Below are 25159 nucleotides of genomic sequence, written 5' to 3'. Positions count from 1 at the left end.
AAATAAAAGCCCTTTTATAGAACGGGACCAACTATCATCATTCAGACTGACTCCAGTCCCAAAGCATGGATAACTCCTAACTGCCCTCTGAAATTACTCCTCAGAATACTACTAAAAATAAATGATTTGCAACAAAGTAGACTACCTCCCTCCACCACCACCTTGGGCAATTGGAGATGAGCAATAAGTAGTAAATGCCCGCGCCATAAAAAACAAACAAATATTCCAATCATGCATGTTAATGAATTGATTTGAATGGAAAAAATATATTCTATTTAAATTTTCTTTACACAAACTCTCATTCATTCATATCACCCTTGACCTTGCCAATCTCCAATGGCTCCTGGTCTTGCAATGTATCAAAATCCTTACTTTCATTTGCAAATCCGTAAATGACGCAAATCTGTATGCGAGTTATTAACCAGCCATTTATGGATTAAAAAACTCAAGGAACGTTACCTGCATACAGAAATTACACCGGAATCCTGAATGGTGTGGATATGCTGCATACACATTAATCTTGTTTTCCGCCTCTTTGTGGTTGGAGTGAGACCACAAAATCCATCTATGGCGGGAGTTTTTTTTAGATTACCATAGAATTTACAGTGCAGAAGGAGGCCATTCGGCCCATCGAGTCTGCACCGGCTCTTGGAAAGAGCACCCTACCCAAGCCCACACCTCCACCCTATCCCCACAACCCAGTAACCCCACCCAACACTAAGGGCAATTTTGGACACTAAGGGCAATTTATCATGGCCGATCCACCTAACCTGCACATCTTTGGACTGTGGGAGGAAACCGGAGCACCCGGAGGAAACCCACGCACACACGGTGAGGATGTGCAGACTCCGCACAGACAGTGACCCAAGCCGGAATCGAACCTGGGACCCTGGGGCTGTGAAGCAATTGTGCTATCCACAATGCTACCGTGCTGCCCCAAATATTTCATGCAGATGTTAATGAGGGGAAATTTGTGTGCTTTTGTATTTTTTGTGTGTGAGGTATCTTTAGCCAGGAAATAGTTTATTATGTATAGCATATTTGCATTGTGTAGTAGCTACATTAACTTAACTGTCAGATATATCTTGGCAGTGTTCATCAATGTTTTATAAACATTTCTACAATTCAAAGATTCCAAATATATCAAATTAAATGCAAGATGCATGGTTTGATATGTTCCAAAGCTTATCAGAACTTTCAAAACTTCAACTTTTAAAATTTGAAGCTGGAAAAGCATACAGTGAGCAGTAAATCATCTTTCTGTGTGGGTGGCAGATGCTGCAAATAATTCTTTCCAATTTCTGTATATGGATACAGGGTTGGCTTCTGTTCAGTGCTAGAAAGAAAATGACATGTGCTCCTTTAAGACAGCAGCATGCAATAAATTATTTAGAGCTGTTATTGAGAATTCAGTCTAAAATTTTAATTAATAAGAGCATCGAAACTTGGAGCAACAGTAGGCCATTTGAGCTAGCTCTGCCATTCGATAAGATCATGGCCGAATTATAATAATCTTTATTAGTGTCACAAGTAGGTTTACATTAACATTGCAATGAAGTTACTGTGAAAATCCCCTAGTCGCCACACGCCGCCTGTTCGGATGGAGAATTCAGAATGTCAGATCATCTAACGAGCGCCTCTTTCGGGACTTGTGGGAGGAAACCGGAGCACCCGGAGGAAACCTACGCAGCCATGGAGAGAATGTGAAAACTCCGCAGACAGTGACCCAAGGCATGAATCGAACCTCCGTCCTGGCACTGTGAAGCAACAATGCTAACCACTGTACAACCGTGATTGTGGTCTCAACTTTCCTGTCTTGCCCCCCCCCACCCCCATAATCCTCAACTCCCTTGTCTATCAAAAATCTCTCTAACTCTGCCTTGAATAAATGTAATGGCCCAGCCACCACTGCTATCTGGGGGTAATAGTTCCACAGACTAATGACCCCCAGGGAAAGCATTTCTCCTCATCGCTCTCATTTTTAAATTGCGTCCCTTAGTTCTAGTCTCCCCTGCAAGAAGAATCATCTTCCCAGTAATGACCTTATCAAATCACCTCTGGATCTCTATAAGATCACCTCTCATTCTTCTAAACTGCAATTCACCCTTTCTTAAGATAAGTTCTGTATCCAGGAATGAGCCACATGAACCATTTCTGAATTGCTTCCAATGCAATTATAGCCTTTTCCAAATAAGAACAAAACTACACACAGTAGTCCAGATATGGGGTCTCAAAGGCTCTGTACAGTTCCATAAAACTTCTCTACTTTTATTTTCCATTCCCTTTGCAAAAAGTGCCAGCTTTCCATTTGCCTTGCTAATCACTTGCTGGGCATGCATACTGTAAGGATCCTCTTGTAAATCATTGTCCCTTGTTTTCCTGTGTAATTTCTGTTCTACTTGGCTTTTATTATTTTTGTGCCTGGACAATCACTGGCTCCTAAGCCTTTAAGATGGATTTCTCCTTTAATTAAAAAAGATGAATCCTCCAGCAGGCCATGCTGACATCATTGATGACTCATCTAAATGGACTTGGCTGACAGCCAATAATCTGTTCAGTTTCCCCAGGTCCTAACTGACACCCGATGCTGATTGGTGCTGATTGTTCTGGAATGTTCCTTACTTTGTGAGACTGTATTTGCTTTCAGTTTTCATTCTGAACTCTGAGCTTAAGGAAGCTCTGTTTGAATCTCTCTCTCTCAAACACCCCATTTGGTGCTCTGATTTCTCCTCAGCCGAGCTGGTAAATGTTCAGTTTTTTGTTGTGATGCCAAAGAGGACCACAGCTCTGATCTCTAACCAAAGACCTGAAGAAAAGGCTTGATCCCAAAGAGGGCCACAGCTCTGATCTCTAACCAAAGACCTGAAGAAAAGGCTTTTCTCACTGCACAGCCAGTTTGACCTGCAGGGAAAATCCACTCCAGCACCAGCTGCAGGCAGATTGGGTTGTTTGAATATCCTTTTTAAACTTTCATCTGGAGAGGTCCAGCCTGATCTCAGTGAGGCTGATAGTTAATTTGGTGGAGGTGGAAGCTTGGCAGAATTAAACGAGATGGATCCTCCATGTGAAGGCCCAGGTTGATGCAAGTTAAAGTGACTCCCCAGAGGGACTCCCACAGCCCAAGAATCCTGCCTGAATGTTCAAGCCAGAAGAGGTTCATTAGCAATCTAACTGGTTGTTCCAACACTGTGTCCTGGGAAGATAGCTGGCTGCAACAATTTCAATATCAGCATCAAGGACACTCATCTCTCTCTCTTCCATTCTAATCCCTTTTATTTTACCCCTTTCCCTTACCCTATGTGTGCTGGTTTAGTGCATGTTTGGGTAGAGGATGGGACAGTAGAAGTGGGTGGGGAGGGGGGGGGGAGTAATAGGTAAGCTGGCCAATATTCTGTTATAATTATTGAATGTCTTGTCTCTCTTATTAGACATAAACAGCCTTTTGTCTTTGACTTTCAAATCTGGTGCCTGTAAGTCATTGGAGCAGTCGAGAGCCAAAGACCTGAGAAACTTTCCAAACATTATTGGTTAATTCACTTATGTTGGGACTCCGGGGCCTATGGGGCTGGAATTGACAGCGCACTCACCCAAGGTGTCGTAACAATACTAACTGTTTGTGATTAGTGTACCTGCACATCCAGATCCCTCTGTACCACCAGGTTCTGCAATTTCTCTCCATTTAAAGAGTACACTGCTTTTCTGTTGTTCTGACCAAAGTTCGGACAAGTTCACATTTTTCCACATACTCCATCTGCCAAATTTGTACTGACTCCATAACCTATCTACATCCCTTTCTGGATGCCGGAATGTGGCGACTAGGGGCTTTTCACAGTAACTTCATTTGAAGCCTACTCGTGACAATAAGCGATTTTCATTTCATTTCATTTCTTGCCAACGTACATTCTTACCTATCTTGGTGTCATTAGCAAACTTAACTCCCATACGGTCAGTCCCTTCATACTCGGCGGCAATCTACTTGTTACAGCTTGCCAACCCCAAAACAAGACCCATTTATCCCTACTCTCTGCTTTCTGTTAGCTAACAAGTCCATTATCCATGGTAATATGTTACCCCCTATATCATGAGTTCTTATTTTGTATAATAACTTTTGATCTGGAACCTTATCAAATGTCTTTTGGAAATCCAAGCACACCACATCTACAGGTTTCCCTTTATCCAAATTACTTGCTACTTTCTCAAAGAGCTCTAGTAAATCAACCAAACATAATTTATTTTTCATAAAACCATGTTGGCTCTGACTGATCTCATTATGATTTTCTAATTATCCGGCTATAACTGCCTTAATAATGGATTCTAGCCATTTCCCTGTGACATATTCGGCTAACTGGCCTACAACTTCCTTCATTTTGTCAGTCTCCTTTCTTGAATAATTCAGAATGAATTTTGTCTGCTAGGAAAATAAACCAAATTTAAGAATCAATTCAAATATGCCTTTACTATTCAGCTACTGGAGTAACATGTGTAAAACATAACTCTTCAAAATTAATGGTAATTTGAGGATGAGTAGTCAATAGTCAGTTCAAATGACAACGAGAATTTGCAGTAATACAGTGTCGGACATAATTAACTGTCTTGAGTAACTTCATAAAAGTGGTGTCAAAAATAAATTTGACACCAAGCCTCCAAAGATGATTTTGAGGCAGGCAGCTTTGGCCAAAGTGTAAAGTTTTGGGCTACATCTTCCAGGGATATATAGTTGGATAAGTTTAAATAGGAAATTGCATTGCGCAGGCTCAGGCAGCTGAGTAATAAATTTGAGGTGCACAGAGATCTCAAAGTTCTGTAGGGATTCAAGAGATTAAAGATGATGAGATGCCAAGGAGCGATTTGCCAAATAAAGACAATAATTTCAAAATTAAGTTGTAATGGCTACTCATCCTCCAACATCATCGCATTTCTAGAAATATGCTTGTTACCAAAAATGAATTCTAGTTGTAATATTGCCACTAACATGTGAGTCAATTAATAAATCAAATTACTGTTCAAATCAAGTTTGATATGATTTCTGGTCATTTAAATCTCCTGAAAAGCTAACTTCAGCAGCCCATTTATCTGACCACTTGCTGTATAGACTCAACAGCAAACAGTTCAAGGTACAAGCCACTGTAGAAGTACATACAAAAATTTAAAGCTTTGTGGAAATCTCGGCAGATGTCAACCATGGCTCACTTGGTAGTACTAGGGAACTAAAAGTATTATCTCCAAATTTGCAGATTATACAAAGTTGGATGGGAGGGTGAGCTGTGAGGAGGATGCAGAGATGCTTCAGTGGAATTTGGACAGGTTGAGTGAGTGGGCACATGCATGACAGATGCAGTCTCATGTGGATAAATGTGAGTTTATCCAGCCTCCCTGAACAGGCGCTGGAATGTGGCGACTCGGGGCTTTTCACAGTAAATTCATTGAAGCCTACTTGTGACAATAAGTGATTATTATTATCCGCTTTGGTAGCAAAAATAGGAAGGCAGATTATTATTTGAATGGGTGCAAATTGAGAGAAGTGGATACTCAACGAGATCTTGATATCCTCGTTGAAAGTAAGCGGGAAGGTACAGCAGACAGCAAAGAAGACAAATGGCCTTCGTAGCGAGAGGATTTGAGGAAAGGAATAGAGATGTTTTACTGCAATGTATAGGACATTGGTGAGGCCACACCTGGAGTATTGTGTGCAGTTTTGGTGTTCTTATCTGAGGAAGTGTGTTCTTGCTATGGAAGGAATGCAGCTTTACCAGGCTGATTCCTGGGATGGTGGGACTGTTATATGAGAAGAGACTGAGTTGGTTTAGGATTATATTCATTGGAGTTTAGAAGAGTGAGAGGGGAATATGATAGAAACTTACAAAAATTCTAACAGGATTAGACCGTTTAGATTCCGGAAGAATGTTTCCGATGGTGGGGGAGTCCAGAACTACGTGTCATAGTTTGAGGTTAAGGAGTTAGCCTTTTAGAACTGAGGTGAGTAGAAATTGATTCACCCAGAGAGTGGTCAATCCGTGGACTTCGCTACCTCAGAAAGTAGTTGAGGCCAAAAAGTCATGTCATTTCAAGAAGGAATTAAATTTTGCTCTTGGAGCTAAAAGGGATCAAGGGATATGAGGGGAAGGTGGTAATGGGTATTGAGCTTGTTGATCAGCCATGATCAGAATGAATGATGGAGCAGGCTTGAAGGGCTGAATGGCCTTTTCCTGCTTCTATTTTCTATGGTTCTATATTACTCCAGTTTGTTATGTCCAGTGCCGTGCTGAAGGCTGTCAAGAGGAGATGTGAAACCTCCGCCCCATTTGCCCCTTTGGATGGTTGTAAAAGATCCCATAACACAATTTTGAAGAACAAGGAAGGTCTTCCTGATGTCCTACACAGCTGAAATCACTTTTTTTTAAAATGCAGATTATTTGATGATCACGTGCAACTGTGTGCAAATATTTGATGTCATGTTTTCTACATTGCAGCAATGGCTACACTTCATTGGTAGTAAACTGCTTTAGGAGGTCCTAAGGGCATATGCGTTTTCTCTTTTAATTTTATTTCAATTATCTTTGTTTCTTGCTGGTTCAGCCCCTCATGAAAGTATTTATTGTTCATTTGCAATAAAAACAGTAAATGCTGGAAACATTCAGTAGGTTAAAGTAATAATATTTGTCAAGCAGAAACATAAGCAGATTTTGCATTAAAACGTAACTGTGAGACTACGGATACTCACCGTTATTTATGCTTAAATGGTGCAGCAACCTCGGGGGAGAAGCAGATGCACAGTTAAATGTGAATATTTAAAAGCTGCTGTGCAAGCTGCAGCACTCAACCACAGGTTTTGCAAGAACAGCTTCTTGCTGTCAACCTCACCATTTCATGAAAGTTGCTGTATTGCAAACTAAACCCACCACATCTATTTAGGGCTAGTAATTATGAACATTAAACTTAATGTGCTAAGCAGTTAATAACTGCCAATCAAACTTCCTAGCCTGAAAAGTAACCATTATTAGTCTAGAGGGCCCGTTCCACCAGGTACCATTTAGCACCCCGGACTTGTTCAATTTCTCAGAAGAGGGGGTCAGTGATAACCCCCTGCTTCTTAGGCTCTCAGCGGATTATAGTTTGGAAGACCCTCTGTCCCAACCGCTGTCTTCGGGCACCTCTGCCACCTTCCCGGACCTGTTTCCGGAGTTATTTTCGAGGCCTTCCGGTGACCAGGCGGCAGGGGCGGAGCAGGCATCTGCACCATCGTCTCTCATTGGCCCAGGACCCCAGGAGGAGCCTGAGGAGATCCCGCCTGTCGATGATCCCGGTGGCGGGATCAAGGTAGGCCCTGGGTTGGTTGGTGGGCCCGTGTCGCCTGCCGCACTGTGTGATGGAGGATTTGGGCCGGAGGGCGACTGTTCGAAGGTTGTCAGCCGCCCAGTGTCAGGAGCGGAGGGTGCACATGAGGCTCTCTGCAGTGGGGTGCAGGGCTCACTCGTGCTTGGCACTCTGTTGCCCCTCACTCCCTCTGGGGGCCTCCCGGAATCTGGCACATCTTTATTGAAGGTTCTTTTGTTTTCCTGCCTCAGTAGGTAGTTCAGGCAGTGTCCTATTGGGCCCGCCTCCACCAACACTCCGACTCCTTTCCTCCCCACCACTCTCCTTTCGCCTCTTCTCCAGCGCAAAGTTTAGGGCTTGCACCATTTTTTGTTGTTGTAGATATGTGTTGTGAACTGTTTTAATAATAGAGTATCCTACCCCCCCTCCCCATTATTGGTACTGAAGGGAGGGTACCCTGTTTCCCCAACACAAAATTAGTGTTTGTACCGTTTGGCCTTGTATATATTTTTTACTGTTTTAATAAAAAGATATGGAGTCTAATGTGGATGATGGTGCAAAGCAAAAGGAGAAAGGGACAAGTGCAGGAACAAAAGGGTGGTCCAGTGGAGGTGTAAGTGGTTGCAGAATTCCCAAGAGAAGATGGGAACAATGGATGAGTTCTAAATTGCCTTGTGTATAGTTCCATTGACCCGAGGTATTCCATTACCAAGCCCTAATCATTCTTCTTGTCATCTTCACAATGAGACATGGAGGAAGGGACTATTAAAAGTCATAGAACCCCTTCAGTGCAGAAGGAGGCCATTCAGCCCATCAAATCTACGTTGACCCTCCAAAGCAGCACCTTTCCTGGGACAACGCCAACGCCACTGTAACCCCAACTAACCTTTTGGTCATTAAGGGGCAATTTAGCACGGCCAATAAATCTAACCTGCCCATCTTTTGGACCTTGGGAGGGAACTTGAGAACCCAGAGGAAACCCATGCAGACACCGAGAATGTGCAAACTCCACACAGTTACCAAAGGTTAGAATTGAACCCGAGCCCTTGATGCAGTGAGGCAACAGTGCTAGCCACCGTGCCACTGAGCCAAATCAAATTTTGCTCTCACTTGATGCTGGGATGTATGGTTAGATGATGATGAGAAATGAGAAACAGTGCAGTTTCCCCCTCCTTAATCCGAAGTGCCCATGCTTCCACGCCACTTATATAACTCAGCATAGACTGCACATCAAACCTGAAAGTGCTATGGCTCAGGCATTCACTGAATAAATTAACTGAATATTGAGAGGGATACTGGGGTATGTGAAGCCAAATTTCCAAGTCACTCCAATATCAGAAACGCTCCTAGATGTTAAACCTACCCTGTTGTAGCTGGCCAGAATAAATTGTACCCAAGCTAGTACCTTTAATAATTATTTTCCCAGCAATATACATAAACTGTTCATTATGGGCAAATATTCGAATGCTTAGTGACCTATGGCTGAGCTAATGGAACAGTGCTGCATTAAAAAAATTGATTCGTTATGACAATGGTTTTGAAGTATGTGCAAGAAAAATGTTTAACCTTGGTTTATTTTTTTATAGCAATAGAAAGCGGATGTCTGTGATTGTCCGGATGCCATCTGGAAAATTGAGACTTTATTGTAAAGGAGCAGTAAGTCTATCTCTAATCTGCATACTTATCATTTAAGAGTGTTTTCATCAAGTTGATTTTGCTGAAGTATACAAAGTTAATAGTGATATCCCTTTTCTTGACTGCTAATCAAAAGTGGAATATAATAATTTAAGTCAGTGAGATTTTGTATTTCAAAAATTCTGTAATTTTTGTCAAAACAAAATAATGTACTCTCCAAATATTAAATATAGAAATAAAAACAAAATGCTGGAAATACACTGAGTGAGGCAACATATATGGCAGGAAACAGTTACAATTCAGGTCAATGACCTTTCATCAAGACTAAAGAAAGATAGCAAGGCGGAGAATTTAGATAACAAACAACAGGAAGCTTGAGGTCATGCGTCTTGTCTGGATGGAGGTGTTCCGCAAAGTCTTCGCTCAGTGTAGACTTACACTTCCCAGTGTAGAGGAGCCACATTGTGAACTGTGAATACAGTACACTAAATATAAATAAGTACAAGTAAATCACTGTTTCACTTGAAAGGAGTGCTTGGAGCCTTGGAAGATAGGCGCTATCTTCTTATCAGCAAATTTGGCTATAATATGTCATTAATATAGATCATTAATAGTTGAAGTCCCATCCTTGTGGCATTACACTAGCTACAGTTTGCCATCCTGAAAATGACTCATTTATCCTAACTTTGTTTCCTGCTAGCTGGCCAGTCCTCTGTACATGCTAATATATCACCCCTGACACCATAAGCTCTTGTATTGTGTAGTAACATTTTATGTGGCATCTTACCAATTGTCTTTTGGAAATAAAAATGCACGACATCGACCGGTTTCCCCTTTACCTGCCCTGCTTGTTACTTCCTGAAAGATCTCCAATAAATTGTCAAACAGAATTTCCCTTTCACAATATTATTTTGACTCAGTTTTATTATATTATGATTTTCTAAATGTCCTGTTATTACTTCCTTAATAATGGGTTCTAACATTTTCCTAAAGACGGACTTTGTATCAGCTGGCCTAGAGTTCCTTGCTTTCTGCCTGTCTCCTTTCTGGAACAGAGGTATCGCATTTGTGGTTTTCCAATCTACTAGGAACTTTACAGAATCTAGGGAATTTTGGGAGATTGTAACCAATGCATCCACTGGACAGAATTCTCCCATTTTGGGACTAGGTTCCATGGCGGAGATGGGAACATGGACTGTTTACCCCTGCGGCTGGCAAAAAACATACCCAAGCCTTCCATCCCTGACCTTGTTAATTATGCACCTGGACGTTACACATTGTATTCATTATGGTGCAGGCCTGTATGGCGCGTAGTGCACTATCATGTCCAGCTGCCATATTGAAAAGGTGTCCAGCATCACTGACCCACTATGGTAGAAAGAAGGTTGATCTCCTGAGAACAAAGGTGGATCTCCAGGAACATTTCGAGGCTGGAAGATGAACCCCCTCCAGGGCACTTAATCTGGAAGTACCACCTGACAATGCTCTCTTGCTCCACTGTTGTGGTGTTCCAGGGTTGCGGGCGGCCTTCATCCTGAACTCTGGAGGCAGCTCCAGTTATTGTTCAGATGAGTCCCCGCATCTACACACCACTTTGTTCTGAATGCGTTTCACATTGACGTGTTTTCCCATCGGCATCACTGAGAATCTGGTGTTGGGGGTTGGGCCTCCATCTACATCCTATTAACGGTACGGAAACTAGGTTCATGCTGGCCTCAGGCTGGTTTTCCAACCCACAATGGCAGCCATCAGTAGATTATGACACTGTAAATTCATGCCAGCGTGAAACTGATATCTGAGCATCCTGCCATGCTCTCCCCCAATGGCTCTCATCGAACCCACAGGAGGGGCTCAGGAGAATTATGCCTATAGAATCTTGACATGGCTGCAGAGATAGTGCAGCATCTTGCATTGGGATGTTCAATGCCAGTGAGCTGGGTGTTGTTTCAGTGTGGATGATTAGGATGAGCAGGTGTCAAGCCCCTAACTGTAGTTAATAGGGAAAAATCTCTGTGCATGGACACACATGAATTTCCAAGGCCATGAGACAGATGTTCCAGATGAAGTCCAATGAGTAACCCCATCTGAAAGGGTCAAAGATCAGATGGACCTTTTCCTTACACATGCATCTCCTTGATTCGGCTGGCAATCCGAGCTGAGTATTGACTTCAGTTTCTAGGTAGCTTTGGTTGTGAGACAGATGTAACAGCAGGTGGCTAATGCTTCCAGCAACATCCCACTTCTTCTTCGTCAAGCATGTGCCTGACTCCAATTACCTTTGCAGCAAGGGCTCAGCTCTCTAAGCCGCTGTTATTGAATGTGGGCATGTGCAGCTGAGGATTTTCATTGGAGCAGCTCAACAAGAATCTCCATGTCCTTGGTTGGAACAACCCCTGCTACAAGCAATCAAGTTCTATTAGTTGTATTGTTAGTAGTAGTTCCGGGTAATAGACAGACCGTTGGAAAAACAGCACCCTTAATAGGATATTATATAATTCAAATGGCAATCTGAAGTAATTGTAATATGCAAGTTCAGTGATGATCAATTGTATTTTATAACATGATTTTATTTTACAGGATACTGTTATTTATGAGCGTTTGTCTGAGAGTTCAAGATACAAAGACATTACTTTGAAGCATTTAGAGCAGTTTGCTACAGAAGGTTTGTGCTTTACAGTGTGTATCCAATTGCTTTTAAACCAAGGCTGTGATTTAAAACGATAGTCTGGAGTTACCACTTGGTTTCCACCCAGATGTCAACACAATCTGTCCCTGGTCCTTCCTCCCATCTTCAATGGTGACTATTCCACTATGGCTGCAGCACCTGCTGAGTCCACCTGAAAAACATAAACATCAACTGTTTGATTGCAAAAGCCATTGCATGCTGTTAGCCCAAAACTCAAGGTTCAACCCTTTTATTTCGGAAAGGTGGAACTCAGCAATGGGGCCACAACAAAATCTCTCAGCGACTGATTTGAAATCTTCTCAGACAGAGAGAGGATCCTTGCTCGGCTCCCATGCAAAAGAAGCCATCCAAAGCTGTAGCTAGAGACATGTGGCAGGAGATGGCAGTTCCATGGGGGATCAGAGGGATGGGGGGGAGTCCCATGGGTCAGTGCCAGAAGATAGCAGTGCTTTTAATTTTTCTAAACTTTTCTGGGTAACTTGTTGTATGACCGATGGAGCCATCCAAAGTTTGCAAATTAAATCCCACTTTTGGATGGTTCCCAGTGCATGACTTCCTGGACAATTGCTGTGCAATCATAGAATCCCTACAGTGCAGAAGAAGGCTACTTGGCACATTGAGTCCGCACCGATACTCCGAAGGAGCACCCTACCGAGGCCCATTCTTCCATCCTAACCTTGTAACCCAGTAACCTCATCTAACCTTTGGAGCACCCAGAGGAAACCCATGCAGACTAGTGCAAAAAATACATAGGCAGTCACCCGAGGTGGGAATTGAATCCAGGTCCCTTACGCTGAGGCAGCAGTGTTAGCCAGTGGGCTAGTTTGGGGTCGTGGGCTCAAATCCCACAATGGGAGATGGTGAAATTTCAGTTCAATGAAAAAATCTGGAATTAAAAGTCGAATAATGAACCATGAAACAATGGCCGTAAAACCCATCTAGTTCTCTAATGGATGTTGGGGAAGGAAATCTGTCACCTATGCCTGGCCTGGCCTATATGTGACTTCAGATTCACAGTGATCCTTCGGGATCTTCAGGGTTGGAGTGGAGGTGTACCCCAATACATCTTTGGTGCACCCCTCAGATACATGGCCTTGGAGCTCAGATGTTACAGCCTATGCTTTAGGAAATACATGATCGCAGAATTTCTCATTGAACCAAATACCAGAAACCCAATTTTTTAAGCCTCTTCAAAACTTTCTGTAACTTATTAAAATTCCAGATCTGCCAAGTGAATTTCAGTGAGGTTAACAGACAAACTGCATGAAACTCCAGTACCATTCATTGCCATTTATTTAGTAATGTATTCTATGATTGTGTGCTGAAGTTGAATATGAAAATACCTGTTCAGAGTTCGCATGCAAGGGTGTATTGAAGTATCTTTGATCCGTTTAGAGGTTTTGGTAAGTTCATGCAATTTTCACGTAGGGTGAAATACAAAATAACTGATCCAAATAAAATGTCTAAGCTTGTCTAACACTAAAGCTACTTTTACACCATGTGGATCCCACGGTGGTACCGTCATTTCCCGAATCATGAGCTTCATGCAATTTATTGTGTGCAAGAGTGCCAGAATTTTACAATGAACTTGCTGTCCAGTAAATCCGTGGGACTGATGGTGTTAATGAGTCCCAGCAGGCTTACATTCTACATGCAGCTAACGGCAAGCTCTGCTGCTGGTGAACTAGTGTACATTAGATGAGAGAAGATAAAACTGCCTTCGTCTGGCTCTATGAAGAAAGATCAGAAATTAACCCTGATCATCTAGTAGTATGAAGGATGACAGATGGGGACATTCCAGTGTGGTTACATCTAGGTACTTGAAATTTCTCACCGGGTTCTGCCTCTTGGCAGGGATAACTGACTGAAGGCCTTGCAATGTTTCTTCAATTGCCTGCTCATAACCAAAAGCTGGCAGTGTTCCAGCTGACTGGTGTGATCAGATTGTTGCTGAGTAATAATGTAATAGGCATTTTTGCTTAAAACCCATTTAATCATTTCGATATAACTGGACATTACAATAAAAACAAAGAGGAATTTTTGGCTATAAATTGGAATATTTCCCAAGACTTTATAAAATAGAATGATTTTGCAATACCGCCCTACCCTTTGTTATGGAATGTATTCTTCAATTTCCATACCCTTCTGAGTTTTTTTGTTCTGACCGATCTTATTTTTTTCAAGGTTATATTTGGTTTGGCTTCCATTAGAATTGTAATAATATTGAATTTTACTGTTGCAGGTTTGAGAACGTTGTGTTTTGCTGTTGCTGAGATTTCTGAAACCATGTACCAGGATTGGTTGGAAGTATACCATCGTGCTACTACTGCACTGCAGAACAGGATACTCAAGCTTGAAGAGAGTTATGAATTGATTGAAAAAGTAAGTGTTTCAGACACTTCTTCCTCTATTTTTAAAAAATTCATTTGTGGGATGTGGGTTTCGCTGGTCAGGCCAGCATCTATTGTCCAACCCTAATTGCCCTCGAGAAGGTGATGGTGAGATGGCTTTCTTGAGCTGCTGCCTCTGTCATGTAGGTACACCCACAGTGCTGTTAGGAAGGGTATTCCAGGATTTTGACCAAGCAGCAGTGAACGAACGTGATATAGTCCCAAGTCAGGTTGGTGAGTGACTTCAAGGGGAACTTCCATGTGCCGGTGTTCTCATGTGTCTGCTGATCTTGTCCTTGTGGATGGTAATGGTCGTGGGTTTAGAAGGTGTTGCCTAAGGAATCTTGGTGAGTTCCTGCAATGCAGCATGGTGGCATAGTGGTTGGCACTGCTGCCTCACAGCGCCAGGCACCCGGATTCGATTCCGACCTTTGGTGACTGTCTCTGTCTGGAGGTTGCATATACTCCACGTGTCTGCATTGGGTTCCTCTGGTTGCTCCAGTTTCCTCCCACATATAGAGATGTGAAGGTTAGGTGGATTAGCTAAATTGCCCCTTAGTGTTCAAAAGAAAAGCGAGATGTGGTTATGGTGTGGGCCTGGGGAGGGTGCTCTTTTGGAGATTGGTGCAGACCCAATGGGCCGAATGGTCTCCTTTTGCACTGTAAGGATTCTATGAATGTATCTTGTAGATGGTGCACACTGCTAATGAATTATGAGGAAGGTGGCCCTTTACTTAAAAGGGAGCTATAAAAATTGGTGATTATAGGTTGGATTTTAAAGGCCCCAGCTGGGTATGTTTTCGGTGAGGGGATATGAGAGCCAGGTATAATACAAGGGTTAGCATGCCACCACTTTCCTGTCCACTCCCAAGCTGGGGACCCACATCACGGTAGGTGGGCAGGCGCTGAAACCAGTAGTCCACTCACCATTTTAAACTAACTAAGCATCAATTGAGTTTGTTAATAAGCCAATTGATGTGTAGAAAATGCTGCCCATGCTATTAAATGGTTGGTGGGAGTGGGCAAGAGCATTTTAAAATATTTTTTTTAAAGGCGGAAAGGAAATGGGTGGGTAACAGCATTGGGGGAATGCCTTTTGCTCATTGAGGCACCCCACGCAAGATGTTGTCCCCCTTTGTTCCTCCCCATCATGGCCTCCAAAACAGGCCATCCAACCTGTCGCTTCCCTCCCTCGGCTGCCCGATTCCTCCCTGTCAAAGATCCCCCACTTACCTGGGTCCAAACAACGTGCCTTCTTCATGGGCATACTATCAGCCTCAGCAGCACCAACTACTCTGTTTTGGCGCTGCTGGGATTCCAGCTCCCAAGGAAGGGACTTCTGCCCATTGAGGGTGACAGCCCTGTTTTGCCCTCCTCCACCATCACTATGGCTGCAGGGTGGGCTTTTCAGTGCCCGAATTCATGCCCACTGTAAAATCCAGCCCGATTCTGGCTTTGGGTGACTGTGTGGAGTCTGCACATTCTCTCCGTGCCTGCGTGGGTTTCCTCTGGGTGATCCTGCTTCCTCCCACCTCCAGAGATGTGCAGGTTAGGTGGATTAACCATGATAGAATTGCCCTTGGTGTCCAAAGGTTAGGTGGGGTTACGAGGAAAGGGCGGGGGATGGGATACAGGTGGGGTGCTCTTTTGGAGGGTAAGTGCAGACTCAGTGGCCGAAATAGCCTGCTTTTGCACTGTAGAAACTCTATGCTGGAAATGCTCAACGGGTCAGGCAACATCTGTGGAGAGTTTCAAGTCGATGATCTCTCATCAGAACTGAAGAAAGGTAGAAATGTAAAAATATTTAAGCCTGGGGAAGCAGGGGCAAAAATAATTATGGTGAAGATCTGTGATGGGTGGAGGGCAAGGGAAATTATATGTCAAAAGATTTTATGATGCAACAGCCAAAGAGAGAAGTAATGGATATAGTAATAAACAAAGATTGTGTCCAAATGAGGCAGGCATGGATATATAATAATCATCAGAATGCAATGGTAAGGGATAAAGAAAGAAGCAAATGCAACCAATCCAGAAAAACAAACAAAAGGAAAGAAAACACATGGAACATGATGGTAGAGGTTATGGTCTAAAGTTGTTGAACTCTATGTTGAGTCCAGAGGGCTGTAGAATGCTGAGATAAAGGACGAGATGCTGTTCTTTGAGCAGCATTGGAACGCAAGCAGGCCATCAACAGAAAGATCAGCATGGGAGGAGACTTAAAATGACGAGCAACCAGAAGCTCTGTTATGCTTACGGACTGAACAGAGGTGTTCTGCAAAGCAGTCAACCAGTCTACATTTGGTCTCCCCAATGTGGAGGAGGCCACGTCATGAACAGCGAATACAGTATATTAAATTAAAAGAAGTTGAAAAAAATCGCTGTTTCATTTGGAGAGAGTGCTTGGGAGCTTGGATAGTGAGAAGGGAGGAGATGAAAATAAAGGTGTTGCACCTCCTGCACTTGCACGGAAAGGTGCCTCGGACAGGAAGAGGTGTTATTGGTGGCAGAAGTAGACCAGGGGGTCACGGCACAAGCGATCCCTTTGGAATGCTTTCAAGGGAAGATGTGTTTGGTCGTGGCATTAAGACTGAGCTTTTGGGAGTGGCAGAGTGAACCTGACAAAAATGGCAGAGTGCAAAAGATGACCGCGCACCTGAGCTACCAACATATTCCTGTGTAAGACTAGAAAAGAATGGACTTTTTCTCATTACCGTGCCATAATCTCCAAAAATCAGGACGCATATTAATCTTCTCAAAACAAAGTTATGAATAAAAGCAAAATACTGTTGAATTCTGAAACAAATACTGGAAAGACTTGGGAGGTCTGGCAGCATCTGTGGAGAGAGAAATAGAGTTGACGTTTCAATGCCTCGAAGAAGAGGCTCTGAAGAAATCATATAGAATCAAAACCTTAACTCTGTTGCTCTCTCCGCAGATGCTGCCAGGCCTCAATTTTTCCAGCATTTTCTGTTTCTATTTTATATTTCAAAAACGTTAAGTGTTTACTCCATCTCTTGGTATTAAAATAACCTATTAACTGTAGACAACTCCAGGATATCTGCATTAGAGGCAATTCCAGTTTGTGTTTTGGTGACTGAATTATCAGAACAAGAGAATCGGCTCAGCCAGATAGTGAGATTGCAATTCCTATGCACTACAACATTTGTCATCTATCTTTGCATTGACATTTGGTTCTTCAGACAATCCTGTTGATAAATATTGTGGAGAATATTCAAACTTGTTTGTCTTTTTCTGACCTCCGAATGCGCTGTAAGAAATTATAGTGAGAATCAATTTTCAAGGTTCAAATTACACTCTTGAATCATCCCTGACAGCTCACCAAATAATTTGTAACTTATTTCTGAGTGAGGCTGGTATATCGCACTCTGTTGCGACCTTTCAAATTTTTAGTGTGCATCTCTAAATTTGGGTACTGAGAGAATCACTGTCATTCGCACCACCTTCTCATTTCTCTGGTACTCATGGACTTTCACATATTTGTCAGTATAGATCCTGCGCTGATCTGATCTGACAGTTCTATTTGAAAAAGCCAACATTCATTTTCCACTTTGCTGCTCAAGGGCCATGTTTGGAAATTAGATTTCTGATCGTTGTGGGAAGCATTGGCCTAGATTTTGCTGTATTCATTTTCAGCACTCCACTAAAATTGATAGTAACTTCGGTAGTTCTGACATGCACAGAATAACATGAAAATCCAGGTGTTGTTGTGAGTCTACGTTGCTCCATAAGGTGTGCCCCCCCACCCCAGTGGGTACAATTCAAAAAGCTGTGGCGGGCATGCAAATTTCCTGCATGCAGGAACATTGACCAGGTACTTGTGTGTGGACACGGTGACATGCAAGTCACTATTTTAAAGAAGGGTTTTTGTCTGTCTGTGTGTGTGTGTCTGTGTGTGTGTATCTGTGTGTGTGTGTCTATGTGTGTGTGCCTGTGTGTGTGTGCGCCTGTGTGTGTGTGCCTGTGTGTGTGTGTGCCTGTGTGTGTGTGTGCCTGTGTGTGTGTGTGCCTGTGTGTGTGTGTGCCTGTGTGTGTGTGTGCCTGTGTGTGTGTGTGCCTGTGTGTGTGTGTGCCTGTGTGTGTGTGCCTGTGTGTGTGTGTGCCTGTGTGTGTGTGTGCCTGTGTGTGTGTGTGTGTGCGTGTGTGTGTGTGCGCGTGTGTGTGTGCGCGTGTGTGTGTGCGCGTGTGTGTGTGCGCGTGTGTGTGTGCGCGTGTGTGTGTGCGCGTGTGTGTGTGCGCGTGTGTGTGTGCGCGTGTGTGTGTGCGCGTGTGTGTGTGCGCGTGTGTGTGTGCGCGTGTGTGTGTGCGCGTGTGTGTGTGCGCGTGTGTGTGTGCGCGTGTGTGTGTGCGCGTGTGTGTGTGCGCGTGTGTGTGTGCGCGTGTGTGTGTCTGTGCGTGTGTGTGTCTGTGCGTGTGTGTGTCTGTGCGTGTGTGTGTCTGTGCGTGTGTGTGTCTGTGCGTGTGTGTGTCTGTGCGTGTGTGTGTCTGTGCGTGTGTGTGTCTGTGCGTGTGTGTGTCTGTGCGTGTGTGTGTCTGTGCGTGTGTGTGTCTGTGCGTGTGTGTGTCTGTGCGTGTGTGTCTGTGCGTGTGTGTCTGTGCGTGTGTGTCTGTGCGTGTGTGTCTGTGCGTGTGTGTCTGTGCGTGTGTGTCTGTGCGTGTGTGTCTGTGCGTGTGTGTCTGTGCGTGTGTGTCTGTGCGTGTGTGTGTGTGTGTGTGTGTGTGTGTGTGTGTGTCTGCCTGCCTGCCTGGCAAACATTGCTCTCAAGGCAGAGATCTTGTTTCTAATGATGTTTGAGTGTTGTCACGTGCCCGATGTCAGAGTGCAAAGCAGATCCTGAGATTTTAACACGGGTGAGCTATTTACCTGCTTGCGGGCCCGCCATTCAATTGAGGCTGGCAGGCAGGCAGGCTCCTGATGCATCCGGCACAATCATGTAGATGGTGCACACTGCTGCCACTGTGCATCTTGTACTGTTAGCGTCCCAGGAGGGGTGGTCACTGATGCAAAATGCAGGATTCTTGGGGTCCACCCAAATACCAACAGCACCACAAAATGGTGTTTTAATTACGGTAATTGGAGCAGGCAGCCTCTCTGTCCCACCATTGGCAAAATTAAGATCTAATAATTCACAGGTGATTTGTGGTACATAACTACATAACTTGAATGGGATATAAATCACTGGTCTTCATTGTGATTTAAATAAACAGGTAATGTTTGTCATGCCAGCAACATTTTTAAAAATTTTATACACTGAATATGGACATCGCTGGCTCGGCTTGCTTTTATTGTCCATCCCTAATTGTTGTTCAGAAGGTGGTGGTGAGCACCCCACTTGAACCTCGGGAGTCTGTGTGATGCAGGTACACCCACAGTGCTGTTAGGAAGGAAGTTGCAGGATTTTGATCCAGCAGCAAAGGAACCATGGAAATATAGGTCCAAGTCAGGATGTTGTATGGCTGCGAGAGGAACTAGCAGGTGGTGGTGTCCTATGCATCTGATGCATTTGTCATTTTACGTGTTTGAAGTTTTGGATTTTCAAAGGTTTTGTCGATGGAGCCTTGGTCAATGGTGCTGTGCATCTTGTAGATGGTGCACACTACTGCCACTGTGCGTCACTGGTGGAGGGAGTGAATGTTTAATATGGTTGATGGGGTGCAAATCAAGTGGACTGCTGTGTCTTGGATGCCGTTCAACTTCTTGAGTGCCGTTGAAGCTACACTCAACCAGGCAAGTGGAGAGTATTCCATCACACTGACTTGTCTTGTCAAAGGTGAACTGGCTTTGGGGAGGCAAGAGGTGAATTGCTTGTCACAGAATTTTCAATGTTGACCAGATCTTGCTGATTATGGATACAGTCTTCTTCAGTATCTGAGGACTTGTGAATGGTGCTGAGCATTGTCCTATCATCAACAAACATCTCCATTTCGGACTTTATGATAGAGGGGAAGCAAGTCATTGTTGAAGCAGCTGAAGATGTTTGGGAAAGGGCACTACCCTGAGGAACTCCTGCAGCAATGCCATTGGACTGAGGCGACTGACCTCTAACAACGTTCTGGAATTATTACTGAAGACTTGTGCTCCAGAACCAACCATGCCCCTAGCCAAGCTGTTTCAGTACAATTATGACACTGGCATCTACTGGGCAATGTGGAAAGTTACACACATATGTCCCGTCCACAAAGAGAAGCACAAATCCAAACTGGCCAATTTCTGCCCCATCGGTTTGCTGTTGATTGTGGACAGTGCAATGAAGGAACGTTTACTCAGCAATAACCTGCTCACTCATGCTTAGGTTGTGTTTCGCGAGGACGACTCCATTCTTGATCTCATTACAGCCTTGACCAAAACATGATCTTGAGAGGTGAGAATACTCATGACATTAAGGTAGTATTTGACGCAAGTGTGGCATCAAGGAACCCAAGCAATCCAAAGTCAATGGGAATCGGGGGGATTTCTGTCCACTGTTTGGAGTCATACCAAGCACAAAGAAAGATGGTTGTGGTTGTTGGAGATCACTCTTCAGGACATCACTACAGGAGTTCCTCAGGGTAGTGTCCTTGCCCCAACCATCTTCAGCTGCTTCTTCAATGACGTTCTATCATAAGGTCAGAAGTGAGGATGTCCGCTGATAATTGCACAATGTTTTGCAACTCAGGTCCTGAAGCAGTCCATGTCCAAATGCAGCAAGACCTGGATAATATTCAGGATCAGTCTGATAAGTGGCAAGTAACAATGGTACCACACGGGAGGCATTACACAGGCTCAACCTAACCCGGCTGGTGGAGCAAATGGAGGGGGACTTTAAAAGATGGGATATGCTCCGCTATTGCTGGCGGGGAGGGTGCAGACCGTGAAAATGACAGTTCTTCCCAGATTTTTGTTTGTCTTCCAGTGCCTCCCCATCTTCATACCTAAGGCCTTTTTCAAGCGGGTAAACCAGATTATTTCTGGCTTTGTATGGGTGAATAAAACCCCGCGGGTGAAGAACATGTTGTTGGAGCGCAGTCGGGGGGAGGGTGGGTTGGCGCTGCCAAACATCTACAACTACTACTGGGCAGCGAATATAGCGATGATTAGGTAGTGGGGGAGGGGTCGGCATGGGAGTGGATGGAGGCGGCGTCATGCAAAGGCACCAGTTTGGGAGCACTGGTAACGGCACATCTGCCGTTCTCGCCGGCCTGTTACTCCACTAGCCTAGTGGTGGTGGCGGTATTGAGGATCTGGGGGCAATGGAGGAGGTATAAGAAGGTGGCGGGTGCATCAGTCTGGACCCCAATTTGCAATAACCACAGGTTCTCGCCGGGCAGGATAGATGGCGGGTTCCGAAGTTGGCAGAGAGCAGGAATTAGACGGATGGGAGATCTATTCATAGACTGGAGCTTTCCCAGTCTGAAGGCGCTGGAGGACAAGTTCAAGCTGCTGCCGGGGAACCGTTTCGGATATTTACAAGTCCGGGACTTTCTGAGGAAACAGGTGTTGGCTTTCCCGCTGATCCCGCCACGGGGGGGGATACAGGACAGAGGAGTGTCCGGTACCTGGGTGGGGGAGGGGAAAGTGTCAGATATCTATCAGGAGTTGTTGGAGGCAGAGGAGACCTCGGTGGAGGAACTGAAGGGCAAGTGGGAGGTGGAGCTAGGTGGGGAGTTAGAGGCGGGTCTTTGGGCGGACGCCCTAAGCAGGGTTATTTCCTCCTCATCATGTGCCAGGCTCAGTCTAATACAGTTTAAGGTGGTACACCGGGAACACGTGGCGGCGAGGATGAGCACGTTTTTCGGGGTAGAAGTGCGAGGTGTGCGGGAAGCCCAGCAAACCATGTCCATATGTTTTGGCATGCCTGAAGCTTGGTGGATTCTGGCAGGGGTTTGCCAAGGCAATGTCCAAGGTGCTAGGTATGCGGGTGGTGCCGAGTCCAGAGATAGCGATCTTTGGAGTGTCAGAAGACCCGCGAGTTCAGGGAGTGAAAGAGGCAGACGTTCTGGCCTTTGCCTCCCTGGTAGCCCGGAGATGGATCCTGTTAATGTGGAGGGACTCGAAGCCTCGGAGTGTGGAGACTTGGGTCAGTGACATGGCTGGGTTTCTCAAGCTGGCGAAAATAAAGTTCCCCTTGAGGGGGTCAATGCTGCGGTACTCCCAGAGGTGGCAGCCGTTCGTCGACTTTCTCAGGGAAAATTAAAATGTCAGCAGAAGCAGCATTCGGAAGGGGGGGGCGTGTTGGTGCAATGGGACGTACAGAAGGGGTTGGGTGGGAAATGTCTAGTTTACCATGTTGATGTTTATATTATTATTGTTTTGTTTGTTATAAAAATTTTGCAAATGCTTCAATGAAAATATATTTTTTTAAAAAACAATGAGAGCACACAAGAACCAGACAATGAACATCTCCAGCAGAGAAAATCTAACCATCAATGGCATTGCTATGAGATTTTGATAATTTTACTAATCTAATGTATTTGGAATTTATTCCTTAGCCACTTTTAAAAAGGATCCGTTTTAATTTGTTACACAGTGAACAGGAAAGCAGTTGTTTGTGAAGAAACAAATTACTTTATTGTTTTGTGATAGACTTTCTTTGAGTCTTGAGTTGAAGCAGGTGTAATAATAATATTATTGTCGCAAGTAGGCTTACGTTAACACTGCAATGAAGTTACGCTGAAAATCCCCAAGTCGCCACACCCCGGCACCTGTTTGGGTAGAGGGAGAATTCAGAATGTCAAATTCACCTAACAGCAGTCTTTCGGAACTTATGGGAGGAAACCAGAGCAACTGGACAAAACCCACGCAGACATGGAGAGAACGTGTAGACTCAGCACAGACAGTAGCCCAAGCCAGGAATCGAACCTGGGACGCTGGCGCTGTGAAGCAACAGTGCTAACCACTGCTACTGTGCTGCTCATGTGCACTGTCTTAATGGCCACAATACAATGAGGTTATTTTTATAATTCATTTGAAGGAATGGCTAAAAGCAGTCTGAGAATAAGATGACACTTTATGTTTAAACAAACCATGCATTGCTTTAATTAATCCGTACCAGAGAGGAAATCTTTATTCTCTGATATTATGACAGCAAGTGACCTTTGATTTGAGTAGATTTGTGTTAAAACATTTTGACAAGAGAATGTGACTTAATGGACTCTGTATCTGGAAGGAAATTACTTTTTGTTTGTGATGGAATGTAAAATAAATAAAGCTTTGTCTCGCTTTACAGCCCATAAAGCAGGGGTTGCAAAGGTGGGTTGACTCCATGATTAGCATCTTATAGCTGATAGGAAGAGTTAATCTCCAAAAAAGGAAGTGCTGAATAATGAGAGACTGAGGGATAACGGTTGAGAAATCATAATACTTGTTGGTATAGTAATACCATGGCTTCTGGGGTATGACTCTTCTGAACACAGTTCAACATCGTTTTGAAAACAAAAGAGAGAGACATTGGACTAGATTCTCCACTATTGGGACTCTCCATTGTGCCGGCAACCCTGGGATTTCCTGACAGCATGGGTCTGCCCATGATGGGAAACCCCATCGGCTGGGTAGCGAGGTGGAGAATCCCGGGCGGAACGGAGAATCCCACCCATTGTCTTTGTTGCCACACCAAATTCCTGGGATCTTGAAAGATAAGATATGTTTATGTTGTCTTCACTGTTGCTAAGTATGTGTAAAATATTGGTTAATAAATTCTACTTGATAATAAATACTCGCTATTCAGATCTTGTAGGTCAAGCATAACTGAGGGCCCTAGTGTTAGAAAGTAAAAACTTAGACCTTGTGAGTTTTTTTAGTTAAGAGAATTTATACCTCGAAATCCGAAACCTTAGATTTACCATCGTTGAATCCCCACTATCAACACCCTGTGAATTACATTGACCAGAAACTGAACTGTGGCTACAAGAGCAGGTCAGAGGGAACGAATTCTGTGGAAGGTAACTCATCATCTGATTCCCCATAGCCTGTCCACTATCAACATGGCACAAGCGACAGTGTGATGAAATTCTCTGAACTTGCCTGGATGAGTGCTGCTCCAAACACACTCGATAAACTCCACGCTATTCAGAATGAAGCAACCCACTTGATTGCCACTGCATCCACCACTTTTCCCTGCACCACTGACACACCATGGCAGCAGTGTAAACTATATACATGATGTACTGCAGAAGTTTATCAAGTCTCCTTTGAAAACACCTCCCAAACTCATGACCTCTACCACCTAGAAGGACGAGCACAGCAGATGCATGGAAACACGACGACCTGCCACACCCCCTCCAAGTCTCACACCATCCTTACTTGGAACTATATCGCAATTGCTTCATAGCTGCTCAGTCAAAATCCTGAAACTCCCTTCCTAACCGCACTGTGAGTGTATCTGCACCAATGGATCAAGAAGTCGGCCTTGCCGGCGACACCCATAACCCATGAAAGAATATTCAAAAAATCAATTAGAAAAGGGGCTGTAGATGAAGGATTTCCTTTGTGCTATTACTGGGACTGAATTTCATGAAATAATTAATATTATCTCTGTACAGTTTATATTAGGTTTATTTCTAGTTTGCCAGTTTAAAACTAGAAAGCATAATAATAAAGTGGCAATTCAATTGAAAATTGCTGTACTGGTTGAAGAGAGGCAATGTTTCACAGAGAGCGCGATTCTCCGGCCTCGTTGCGCTCTCGCTCAAGTGAAATGAGGCGGGTGAATAGCAGGAGAGGCCAAAACAGAGCACCACACCAGGCACCAAACAATTTGCGCTGCAACAGGCCCGCTCCTATCGGCGAAATTGGGATCTCGAGGCGAGAAACCAATTATCATCACTTGAGCCCTATTTCCATACAATTAACAGGAGCCACCCCATATCCAACGGCCTCTTGTCATTCATCGTCCTCCCCAGCAAGTGGTCATGCTGGCGCCGATTAGTACTCCTTTTTAAAAACGTGAACCTGGCGGAAGGGCTTCCGTGGGAAGCCGAGGAGGTGAATAGCCATCTTTGTTCACAGGCAAAGAGCATGTCGGCGCTGGGCTTGCTGCCCAGTGTTCAGCAGGAGGTAGTGGACCCCTGGTTGGTGGATGGGGACACTTCGCAGGAGTGGTCCGCAATGGGATGGTCGGGCGGGGAGGGGGTTGGCAAT

The 25159-nt window shown here is 44.3% G+C and overlaps 1 protein-coding gene across 4 annotated transcripts in view; it reads left to right on the top strand.

Annotated features, from left to right (window-relative positions):
• Positions 1-25159, top strand: part of atp8a1 (ATPase phospholipid transporting 8A1) — a 508819-nt gene that overhangs the window by 285370 nt on the left and 198290 nt on the right. For all 4 annotated transcript variants that reach the window (XM_072496670.1, XM_072496671.1, XM_072496674.1 and 1 more), the window contains 3 exons: positions 8901-8970; positions 11527-11611; positions 13878-14017. In XM_072496670.1, the coding sequence (XP_072352771.1) occupies positions 8901-8970; positions 11527-11611; positions 13878-14017 (295 nt within the window). The remainder of the gene's footprint in view (positions 1-8900; positions 8971-11526; positions 11612-13877; positions 14018-25159) is intronic.

The sequence above is a fragment of the Scyliorhinus torazame genome, chromosome 3 (assembly GCF_047496885.1).
Source record: "Scyliorhinus torazame isolate Kashiwa2021f chromosome 3, sScyTor2.1, whole genome shotgun sequence".
NCBI lineage: Eukaryota > Metazoa > Chordata > Chondrichthyes > Carcharhiniformes > Scyliorhinidae > Scyliorhinus > Scyliorhinus torazame.
This window is presented reverse-complemented; position numbering and strand designations above follow the sequence as displayed.